A 12250-nucleotide genomic window follows, 5' to 3' on the forward strand; every position below is an offset into this window, starting at 1 on the left:
GCCAAACTCCCCTCCTGCCCATGCCCGGGGGGCCTGGGTCCCCTTCTCAGGGAGCAGCTGCTAGAACTCACAGCACCGAAGGCCACGGAGAGCATCGTTTGCATTTTGGCAGCTCCCAGGGACCCGATGACTCCTTTTTTGTAAAGCAAGGCGCTGCCTGCCAGGGTCCAGAACTTCATATGTTTGACCCCGACAGATACAAACTGCGTGTCTGAGTCAGGGCGAAATTCCACCACGAATATGCGCTCCAGGTGACCCCCTCGGCTGGCAACCTTGGCACCTGTGTGGGTGACAGAGTCCAGTGAGGCTCCTCATTGCTTCATGGGCCAGGTAGGGGGAGCCACAGCCCAGGAGGTCTCCACCCCAGCAGGCTTGGGGCATGCCTCAGTTCTTCTTTACAGCACTTTCTCTCTCTCCCCTTCAGACACTACTCCCAGGCAGCAGTGGGGAAAGTGTGTCTGGGAAGTTTCCAGAGCAGCAGGTGCTGGTAACAGATCCCCGCACCCAGGCGTTCATGAACGTAGCAGGAAAGGATGGCCTGTGAGACGGAAGCTTCCAGATATGAGAAGGCAGCGAAGTGGCTTAAAGATATCCCCCATCCCCCTTCCATCAGCACAGGAGTCATCCCCGCACAGGATGACAGAGCTGCTCCCAGAGTGCCACTGGGACTCACATTCCTCTAGACAGCTTTTCTTTTTTTTTTTTATTTCTAAGATTCTCCTGCATTTTTTCTTTCTTTCTTTCTTTCTTTTTTTTTTTAAGCTCCCCATTTTCCTTTGTATTTTGTGGTGTTTAGGTTTAAATGTTTTTTACCTTTTAAGTACTAGTTTTTTCCTCAATCCCATTTATTTATGTTTTTGACTGTCTCTTGAGTTTTATTTAACCTTCGTCTTAATACAATTCCAACTCTATCATTTACTTGTAGAACAACTTTAGACAAGTTATTTAAGCTCTCTGTGCTTCGGTTTCCTTACCTATAAGATGGGGCTAATAATCGTTCCTATTTCAGAAGGTGCAGTGCAGACGAAAAGAACAGACCTAAGTGAAGCCCTGAGCACAGTGCTTGATGATCTGAGCGATCATGTCTTAGCCAGTATTATTAGTAGTAGTGACAGTATTATCATAACTCCTTTAGCCCCTTTTAAAATTTCTTGCCTTCTATTCTTTTAGCCTGTATTTTAAACCCACCTTTTTAAAAATCTCATTATTTTTAAGCTCTTGAGTTTTAAATTTTTGTTTTAAACCTGTTACCCTTTAACTTACTCTGAATGTTTTTGTTCCAGTTTCTTAATTGTCACCCCTCCCTTGATTATTCACACACATATTTGTTTCTTCTTCGTTCTCATCACTTCACGTATGTTTTTACGACAGCTTTCTAGCACCGTGGTGGTGGTGGGTTTTGGTGTAGCTGGGCCCTCTGATACTCCCTCACAGAATCTCGTTCCGGGCGAGGCTGGGGAAAGCCAGAGTCCTTCTCCCAGCTGTAATTCTGTCTGCATGTGGAATCCCTGACTTACTGTAACAGATCTCTCTCTACTTAGGGCTCAGAGGTTTTAAGATCCACGATCTTCAAGGACACCATAAACAAAGTAAGACAACAGACTGGAAGAAAGCATTTGCAGTGCTTGTAAGATTCAGAGGATTAACATTAAAGATCTATAAGAAACTACAAATTATAAGTAAAGGCAAACAACCCTCCCACCTCTAGTAGTAAAAGGATTTGAGCAGGTGAATTACAAAAGCAGCATACAAGTGGCCAATAATGAGATGGAAAGAGGATCCAGCTCACCAGTCTTGGCAGAAGTGCAAACATACAATGAATTGGATATTTTTTCAAGGCCACCGTTTGTATTTTCCTTGTTTTCATTTCATGGACACTTCTAATTGTGGAGACACCTGTATCCCTCTTTGCACTGGTTTCTAGTCTGCTTAGAGCAAATTACACATATACCTAGGACCTGGCAACATGGATTTTATGTAATAAGTTCATTTTAGTTCTATTTTATTTTTACCTACACACACACACGTTCCCCAAAACAATCCTCTAATAAATGAAGAATGAATAATAGGCTCTGGTGATATACAAAATGTATATAAACCTCCCCAAACACAGGGTATTTATCTGTAAGTAAGACTTGAAATGAAGGCAAACCCACACTGGAGAAGGAAGGGAGGAGAGATGACATGTCCGTGGTCAACCCGGAAGAGGTGGTGGCTGGTGATATGTCAGATATCAGCACTGGCTCACAACCCTCTGTACAAACAAGAGCAGGCTCCTCTTTTCCCTGGGAGCTTGTTTAAAAGCCCTGGCTCCTCTAAACCTCCCCTGGGAGTTCAGAAGGGACTCTTGGTGAACAAGAGTCTGCTGGCGCAGGCCAGAGCGAGCAACGCTTGGAGGTCAAGGTAGAGGGAGTGAAAACTGTGAGCCTGAACCTAAAGAGACAAGGCCGTGCAGCAGGACCAGTGTGAGAGCTTTCTTCCAAGGATCTAGGAACAGAGTTAGCAGCACAAAAGGAAAACATAATGAAGCAATTTATGTCCCCACATAAGGGGCTTTATGCAAGAGCTTTCTGACAGCATGTGGGCTGCCCTGTGAAGTGATGAGAACCACATCCTTGAAAGTATTCAAGCACAGGACAAAGGGGTGCATTTGGAGGAATGTCTCCTTAGGACGGGTCCGGACTGTGCAGGAAGTCTTCTCTAGTTCTTTCCATTCCAAGATGCTCTATATCTATCATTTAAGAGGCTCAATTTCTCTGGGCTGAGTCTGGTCAATCAGTTGGCCACTTGACATCACAAGGAATGAATCTGCACCCGAGATACTGACTATACAGCCAACTGGGTGAGATATACTGGTGAACAAGAGAATGGGAAAATGTGGTTTCCTAGAAACCTTAGAGATCATGTCACCTTCCGAAGGAATATGGTATCATCACAAATGTCTGCAAGCTGCCAGCCTCTTTTCCTCATATGGGGTGCTCAGGAGGGACGGGAACTTTCCTCCCATTGTGCTGATCTCTTTACAGCCTCCACACACCACCCCCTCCACGGGAAGATGAAGAGATAATGGGACTCCAGAGCCCTGGATGGGAGAAGTGCCACCTCTGCGCGTGCCTGGTAGAGCGTGTCCCAGATACAGGCTGCCCGGCTGCAGACGGACCTCATTAATGTCCTGACTAATTGGATCCGCTTTTGCCAGGGCAGTACTCAACCTGAGAATATACGTGGAAGACTGCACATCTTTAGTTCTAAGATGACCATACATTCAGTTGCAGCTTGCGTGTGTGCATGTGTGTGAGGTGTGTGAGGTGTGTGTGCATGTACTGGGGGAGGACGAGAAAGAAATCCTGTTACAGTAAATGTAAACCTTGATCGTAAGATAAATCCCTATTTCAAATGTGTTAAAATGTTAAAAAAAAGTTTAATTGCTTCTGAGACTATGATAAAACATTATCCCATTTCCTAAACTAAAGCAGACAGAGTGATAAGCCTGTAGTAGGATCCAGGGGCCATCAGAAAGAGCACGGAAGACAAGGACCCTTGGGTAGGAAGGTGGCTAAGACAGATGTCGGGGAGGCTGCTGCCCTCCGAGGAGGAGGGCTGCCAACATCGGGGCACCTCCCCAGAACCCCTTCACTAATGGGCCCTGGAGTCCCTGGCCAGCCTCCTCCTGGCCCTGGGACCCTGGGATGCACTGGCATCAGTGGGGCAGCTATATCAGGATCCCCAGTGCCCTGCTTTCCGCTTGCCCAGCAGCAGTCAGTGCCTACGGCAGGCTTCGGAGTCAGGCAGATCTGGGTTCGAGCCCAGTCCATGCCACAGGCAGACACCCTGGAGGGACAGAAAACCCAGTGCTGGTTTACCTTCCTGCCATCGCCAGACGGTGATGGTGTGCTCAGGGTCCACTCCCACCGACACCAGGAGCTTTCCGGTTGCACTGAAGTTGACGTAATTCACCCCCTTGGAGTGGAAGCACCGCAGCATGGAGAGGGTGTGTTTGGTCATGGCGTCCCATACGTGGATGGAAGGTGTTGTCCCTGAGTGTGGAGAGGCATGACAAAGAAGACTGATGAATGGCAGCGCCAAGGCGATGCTTATGCTCATGTAAAAGCCTTTTTTTTGTTTGTTTAGATGGAGTCTTGCTCTGTTGCCCAGGCTGGAGTGCAGTGGCACCATCTCGGCTCACTGCAAGCTCCGTGTCCAGGATTCACATGATCCTCGTGCCTCAGCCTACTGAGTAGCTGGGATTATAGGCGTGCACCACCACACCCAGCTAAGTTTTGCATTTTTAGTAGAGACAGCATTTCACCATGTTGGCCAGGCTGGTCTTGAACTCCTGACCTCAGGTGATCCGCCCGCCTCCCAAAGTGCTGGGACTACAGGCGTGAGCTACTGTCGCCCAGCCTGTAAAAGCCTTATTTTAAGACAAGCGTTTAGGGGTGTTACAGTCATTGGGCATAAAAGACCTATAGCCTGACCTGGCCAGAGGAGAAAGACTACAGGAAATTTGCTTTTAAAGGCAGAGCCCTACAGACATTTATGTTCAACACACACACACTTGTGGAGGATTTTATACGAAGGAAACTGGTGAGGTCAATGATTTGTATCTGCAATTCGGCAAGATACAATCAGCAAACATGATAGAATGACATGATTTTGCTGTGCAGATTCAAACTACTCACGGATGGAACAGCCTTACCTGGGGTTTCCGTAATATCACCTGCATTGGGTGAGCAATGGCAATGAGGAAGCGTCAAGGGAAAACAATAGCTAAAATAAGTCACATTTCCAACAGTGAAGCACTCAACACCAGCATCAGAAAGTTCCAAATTAAACTTAAAAATGGACATGGGTTCAATGAAAACAAGCAGGAAGTTGTAAAAATTGCTCTTGAGATGACAAAGCAAAAACACACTTCTCGTAAATGTGAATCAGTTCACATTTGTCACTGGCAGTTTCCCAGGGCACAGGGGGTCCAGGCACACTTACTGAAATCTACCCTGGCCAGGCTTCAAAACACACGGAGTTCTTGACACTTGGGGTCTGAAAAACTACTCTCACAAGTCCACAGGGATGGGGCCATCGTGTATTTGGACTCTCAGGCGCTGGTCAGACTTCACGGTGCCTCAGAATCACAGTCACTGGATGTGTCAACTCAGGTGACACAGATACATTCAGGACTCAAAAAATCAACAGCAACATCAACAAGAAGGGATGGATGTAAGCAACCCACCCACTCCCTCTCCCAATAATTGCTGACAAGTCAGTGTCCCTGCAAGCTGGGAGAGCCTCAGCTGCCGCAGGACCTCCTACCTATCTGGCTGGTGGCCACCACGTTTCTGTACTTCGGGTGCTGGTTCACTGTGAGACAGAGGATGTCATCCGTATGCTCCAGATAGAAGCTCTGGCTCCCTGGGGGAGAGAGATCATGGGAGGGTGAACAGTGGAACCTAAAGACCTTTTAGGGCAACTCCAAAGCATCTTGTGGAGTCTTTGGATCCTCGTTACAAAAGTGACAGCTTACAGCCCTGAAATTCTCACTTCTGGAATTACACTTGGGGAGATGAAGGATCATTTTTTTGAAATGTTCATATTCTGTTTTGGGTCCGGGAGAAGGGACGCTAGTGTCTGTTATCTGATACATTCAAGCCGCTCTTCGATAGTTCCCACTGCTCTGTGTGGGTGCAGAGCGCAGTTCAAGTACAGGGGCTTCCAGAGACCACGATGATGAAGGTCAAAGTTTCCTCCTCTCTGTGGGACAGGAGTGGGCTTCTCACCGTCCACATCTGGGAAGAAGTAGGGGTGGGGGCCTGGAGATGATGTTTCACTGAGCAAAATGGTACCACTTCTTCATGTGGAATATGAAACTCTCAGGGACTCATCATCTTTATTTACCAAATGCCAATCCACTTGGGGGCCTGGACGGCACAGGTGATGGCTTCACCCCGGAAAGCCCTGACTCGACATACGTCATGGGAAGTGGAAGAAAGAGCACTTCATCATCTATCACAGCAAATGGGTTTGCTGACTTCCAAAGTGGCCAATTTAAACCCACCCAAATGCTCAAGAACCTAAAGATGAAAGATGGTGTAGATACACAAGGAAGACGTGTACTGCTACCAATATGATGGCAGGGCTAGAAAGTGAAGAAAATATATACACAACGTCAAGGTCCTCCTCCCTCAAATACACACAAATCAACATGTGCCCAGTGATTTCACTGGCTAAATCTATGTATGAACAACTATACAGAATTGACAAAGAGCGAGAATTTAAAATGAAGGGTTTTTTTTTTTTTTTCTTGAGGCATGAGCAAATAAGGCAAAATGTGAACCTGTTTAAATCTAGTCGTAATGGTATAGCTTTCTGTTAATTTCTGAATGGTTCTTTTTGTTTGAAATGTTCATTTTTAAAAATTTGAGTCATCATGTGGTTTGAGTATTGTTTTTTTTCTTTTTGAAATGGAGTCTCCCTCTGTTGCTCAGGCTGGAGTGCAACCGCACGATCTTGGCTCACTGCAATCTCCACCTCCCGGGTTCAAGCAACCTCAAACTGGGTTCTCCTGCCTCAGCCTCCTGAGTAGCTGGGGCTACAGGCACCCGCAACCATGCCTGGCTAATTTTTGTATTTTTAGTAGAGACGGGGTTTTGCCATGTTGGCCAGGCTGGTCTTGAACTCCTGACCTCAGGTGATCCGCCTACCTTGGCCTCTCAAAGTGCTGGGATTACAGGTGTAAGCCACCTCACCGGGCCTGGTATTTTTGTTTACTGTTTAATTGTTTTCAATCTCATTATAAATGTGGCTAAACTGTCAAAATACAATTTGAAAAATCCGAGCTGTTAAAAAATGGCTCATTGTAGAAATGAATAGGCAAAGTTCTGTGCTTTCTTCTTGGTTATGGTCTCTAAGGAATTCCTCCACTCCTTACACCCTGTCTCTGGCTTCTCTCCATGGCTCTCGGTTACAGAGGCTGGTGTCAACATGGAGGCCTTCTCTCTGAGGCCTACGACAAGGTGAGGTCAAGCTCTGGTCAGAAAGAGAGAAGGCTCTGGCTCTGGTAACTGAGCCTGAGCTTTACCAGGCCTAACTGACCCATGCTGGAATTGGGAGAATGGCTCTATAAAGGAAGGAAAATGCTTAAGCTTTTGGGCATCTGAAGAGTGGGGAAAGCATGTAAAAAAAAAAAAAACTAAAAGAAAAACCTGTATTTTTAATCCCCTGGTCACCTGTGGAGAGGTTCTGAACGATGCCAGCCGCCGCCGTGTGGAAGATGATGTCGGTGCCATCATTAAGGTAATGCAGGTTATTTCGACAGTCGAATCCTCTGTAGCCAAACACATGGTCTAGAGCCAGCTCCTGCATTCACACACACAGATCAACATGACCCTCAGAGGAAGGAAGGGAGAGCCGAGGAACACACCCACATTGCGTGAGTGGCCTTGTGTGTCCTGGGAATGGTATGGTTGGTGAGGCCAATACACGCTCACTGAAAACATTCTGCTTCTTGACTGGCTGAGAAAATGCAACCCCTTCTTTAGTTTTCTGAAATACTGAGGTGGCAGGCTAACACACAGAATCACCGTGACTTTCCAAAAAACCCAGATTTACTTCCTGGCTCTGTCGTTGTGCCAAAGTCCAGAGATTTGATGCCCTGTCAAGTGTACCTAGCAGTTTTGTGTCTGTGCCTTGACAGGCACTCTGGGTGAGCTGAATGGCGGCTCAGAGGTTTGCTCTAATAAACTCTCATCAACGTGCCAGGGCGGGCAGAGCAGAACACAGAGACAAAGGCCATGCTCGTTCTGCCGCCTGGTGCTTGCTCTACAAAGTCACTACATATGTGCTATTTTTCCCTCCCAAACTAGATACTGTTAGGGTTTCTAGTCTTTCTCTTCTTCCTGTCTTGTCTTCTAAGACAAAGAACAGTGGCTGATTCAGATCAGTTCTTCCTGTCTTGTCTTCTAAGACAAAGAACAGTGGCTGATTCAGATCAGTTCTTAATCCAACACAGACCCTCTCGGGCAGCTCCTCTGTGCCCAGCATGGTGCAGGTGCTAGGAGGCGGTATAGGCAGGGAGCTGCAGGAAGGTTTCGCGTGAGAAGCATCAGGAAAGACTGCACAGAAAAGACACCAGGGAAGGTCTTGGAAAGACCAGGGTGCTGGGAGCTGGCAGGAGGAGCCTTCCAAGCAGAAGGAATGACAACACAGGGACTTGAAAGTCCCAGGCAGCTTCCGAGAACATAAGCAGTGGGTTTGTGGGGCTGGAGATTTGCACTGTGGTGAGGAATCATAGGCAGTAAGCTTAGAAGGTGGCTCTGGGTAAGGTTTTGAAACCATGAACTTGAATCCCATTGGCAATGTGGGACTCTCCCAGGTCTGAGGGAGAGGGGACAGAAGAGAGCCAAGGGACCTACTCCATTTCACTCAACTGTCTTTGGGACGTGCAGATGGGGCTGTCCACCAAGTAGGTCTTAGAATGTCAATATCAAATTAGAAGTAATTGTTTAACTTACCTCAACCAGTTTCTTTTTTTTGGTGATATTGTTCTTCTGCAGTTTCTCAGGCTGGGGAGCTGCTCGGCTAACGGGTGGCCTGGAAGAGACAGCGGCCAGAGGAAGCACAGCGTTGAACGAGGGCTGCAAGGCCACCTTCCTGGTGCAGCCTGTCTAGGCCAGTGCCGGCCTCCTCTCTCCTCCCGCCTGAGGCCCCTCCACCTGGATCTGTTCGGTCCTGCCCTCCTCTCCCCCTCCCCACCTGCCGTGGGACCTGGCCTGAATTCACAGGCACTGGGTTGGACCTCGTCCCTCTGCTTAACCTTCTCCTGGGAGCAGGAAGACCACGTGGGCTTGAAACAAGAGGGGCTTGGTTCAAAACCAAGGAGCGGCCTGACCATGAAGGGAGAGAGGCCACATTTCCTGGACTTGCTGACCTTTTTCAGACAGGGATGTGCTCATGTTGTTCAGAATTAAGTTGTCAGTGGCCATGGTGTGGTGTGAAGTGGCACTTACAAGCCAGGCTTCGGAACGGGCCCTAAGGACCACGTGCCAAGTGCCTAGGTCGGCCTCACTTCTCAAACAGGCAGGAAGCGGAGGGACAGGAGACAGACAGCACTTGCGCCTCCCACTCCGCCCTCGCCTCAGGACTCGGGTCTGCCTTCAGCTGTTACCACACCAAAGGTTGCTTTTCCCACCTCAGTTTTGGGGACTGGGGCCTCCAAATTTAATGAAGAGATTTTATAATGTGTAAGCCCTAATGGAATCCTAGATGAGTAGACCAGTTCTTGGTCATGTGGGGTTTCCATAAATGAGATTTCTCTATGGATGGGTCGAGAGAGAGAACTGTACCAGCTCCCACTGCATGTTCCAAAGTAATTAGTTATTGCTCCCGGGATATGCAAAGAGAAGGATTACCTTGATCCCCTTGTAAGCAGCAAACAAAGCCAAGTGAGAAACTTAGTACAGTTTAGAGCCGTATTAGCAACCACCTCATTCATGCACAAGCATTTTCCAAGTGAACAGACATTCCTGTGTGGCACACACCATGCTTCCCCGGCATGCCAGCAAAGAACTAAAACAGAAATGAAAGAGTGCACCAGTCTACAAATTCAGAAAGCTCATACCCCGGCGTCTCTGGGCAAACTCTGCACTAAAGCGCCTACAGAATAGGGAGAGAAAAGGAAGCTTTGTCAATGCTTCCCGCACACTCTCCGTGACTTTACGAATGCGCCCGGGGACTCTGCTTACTTTAGAGTGTGCTAGGGAGAAACTTGCTGTCAGAAAAACAATGACATCTTCCTGGATGTCGTGGGGAGTTATGTACAATGGATACTTTGTTTCCAAATCAAGTTCAACTCATAATTTAGCCTAATAATTCCCAGTGTTTCTTGGTAGGTCAGCTTGCCTGCTCCAATGGCTTGCGGGGGTTCTTTTTGTGTGCAGGGGAAGACAGGGTACCTTTATTTTCTCAGAAACTCTTCAATCAAAACATGTTATGCAATCATAAGTGATAATTGGACCAAATGGTATTATAATCACCACTGAAGAATGGGTAGAGAGCACATCTCTGCAAAACGACACCCCCGGCTGACATCATCGCCACCAAATTGAGCAAAATTGGGAGACTGGGGGCATGCCAGTTCTCACAATGAGACACTTCCTTCACATTAATTATCGCTTCCCAGGACATCTGCTCTTTCTTCTGTTTTAGTGGGACTTTCAAATGAAATCTGTGGGTTTCTTCTTTCACCTAAGAATGTTAAAGTGTATGACAAAAGCAAGCCAGGGGCTACGAGGAGAGCAAGAGGACACTGGAACTATGGCATGGCTCATAAGGCATAATTCGAGGATAAACACAGGGCTCGTTTTCAGGGGACACACAGGTTGTATAATATGTAATATATTATACAGTGAATATAGAGTATGCATACAAGCACAAACACCGTGTACTTATATATACAGGAGATTGTATATATATACACAGAGGCAATCTGATGCTTTTTTTTCACCTTGATTTTCAGAAAAAAACCGAAAGGTAAAGCAATCTCAATGTTTCTTTCTCATTTCGCAAGCATATGTTTACAGCTGTATTGCTTCAAAACTGAAGATGAGAGGAGCAAGGGGAAGAAACCTGCATTGTGGCAAATTCAGCGGATTTTAAGTATTGACCCTTTGCGGTTGTGGGTTCCGCGTGAACACTTAGTACTGGATGTTCACCGAACACCTGTGTTTTTCTCCAGAGCGGTGTGAATACTTACTTGACAATTCCCTGCCTCCAAAGGAAAGCAAGTTAAAACACAATACAAGTATTAAAGGCTTCTTTCCAGGTATCTATAAACAGTGTTCATAACATCAAATATGGGAGGGACTGCCAGAGGCTTCACACACAGCCAAACACTGGAGGTTTAACATTTCTCTGTGGATCTAAATCCTTCTAGATTCAGATTCCATCAGAAATGGGGCTCTGAAAAGCTTTGCTGAGGTGGGAAAGAGTGGAGGCATGAGGACATTCACTCACTTTCAGTCCCATCAACTCATTAGAGTTGGTCATTCCCAGCTGTCATTCCCAGCTGTCATCCCCAGCTTCCTCGCGAGGAAGGCCATGGGCACAACCGGGCATTGGCAGGGAGACCCAGTGGGGCCAAGAGCTGGGAAGGTGAGAGGGTGAGAGACTGGAGGTGGGAGGAGCAGAGACACAAAGGGGCCTGGTGGGGCAAGTAGGCTTTGAGGTAATTGGGGGGGGGCAGGGAGGGGGGAATAAAGAAGGAAGAGCTTCCATTGGGCAAGAAATTTAAGGAGGGAGCCTGGCAAGACAGCAAGCAAACTGGATAAACAGGGGAGAGGGTGGCAGACAGGCCTAAGCTCTGGAGAGCAGGAGAAGCCTGCCAAGGAAGACACAGTGAAGGCAGGAAGCCCAGGGAGAGGCCTGTGAACTCCAGCCTGGGGCTTGGTGTTGAGTAACAAGTCGGCCCTGCTCTTCAGTGCCTGTGGGGAGAGTCACAACCCTATACTCCCTGTGGGAACAGGTGGCACATTCTGTGGGCAGGGAAGGATCATGGGAAGGCCAATTCCTGCTGTCATCCCACTGCCCAGCAGCTGGGCTGCTGAAGACAAAGCTTAGACTCAGCTGAAGATGTGGGGAGTGTTATCCTGACAGGCGCTCTTGCCCTGCACAGACCCCCAAGGCAGGCCAATGCCTGGGCACTTGTCCCTCCTTTCCCCCTCCCCAAGGCACTGGGCTGACAGAGCAAGAGGTGGCGCAGAGCACACAATGACCTGAAATGTGTAAGAGCGTTCACGTCCAATGTGCTCAGGGAAGCTTCTGAAACCACTGAGGTCACGAGTCAGTTGCAACCCAAGATAAAGGACAACATGAGAGCCAACTGGGGAGTGAGGCTTGGACAGCCTGTGAGAAACCAAGTCGTTCCAACCAGTTTCTATAAAGAGGGGTGTGGGTGTGAGTGTGGGAAAACTCAGATCCATCTAGCCAAGAAACGCAAGTTTGAAGTTGTTTTGAGTCGTGTTCATCAGACAATATTCAGTGTCCTTGGAGGAAACAGCTTTCTTCAGCTTCCAAAATGTGGCATAAAATACACCAAAGGTTTTAGGATGTCTTGGGAAATCCAAAGGGGAGGGGGAGGGGGAAAGGGAGAGGAGAGAGAAGGCAGAGAAGGAGGGGAGAGAGAAGAGGGAGGGGGAAGGGAGAGAGAAGAGGGAGGGGGAAGGGAGAGAGAAGAGGGAGGGGGAAGGGAGAGAGA

At 47.9% G+C, this 12250-nt stretch overlaps 1 protein-coding gene across 1 annotated transcript in view; it reads right to left on the reverse strand.

Moving 5' to 3' along the window:
* The window catches only part of EML6 (echinoderm microtubule associated protein like 6), a 264728-nt gene that overhangs the window by 14053 nt on the left and 238425 nt on the right, over window positions 1-12250 (reverse strand). The window contains exons 32-36 of the mRNA XM_011996533.1: window positions 8511-8589; window positions 7227-7356; window positions 5314-5412; window positions 3864-4037; window positions 72-280 (exon numbers count right to left, since the gene is read on the reverse strand). Coding sequence (XP_011851923.1) covers window positions 72-280; window positions 3864-4037; window positions 5314-5412; window positions 7227-7356; window positions 8511-8589 — 691 coding nt within the window. The remainder of the gene's footprint in view (window positions 1-71; window positions 281-3863; window positions 4038-5313; window positions 5413-7226; window positions 7357-8510; window positions 8590-12250) is intronic.

This window comes from Mandrillus leucophaeus, unplaced genomic scaffold (assembly GCF_000951045.1).
Source record: "Mandrillus leucophaeus isolate KB7577 unplaced genomic scaffold, Mleu.le_1.0 Scaffold518, whole genome shotgun sequence".
NCBI lineage: Eukaryota > Metazoa > Chordata > Mammalia > Primates > Cercopithecidae > Mandrillus > Mandrillus leucophaeus.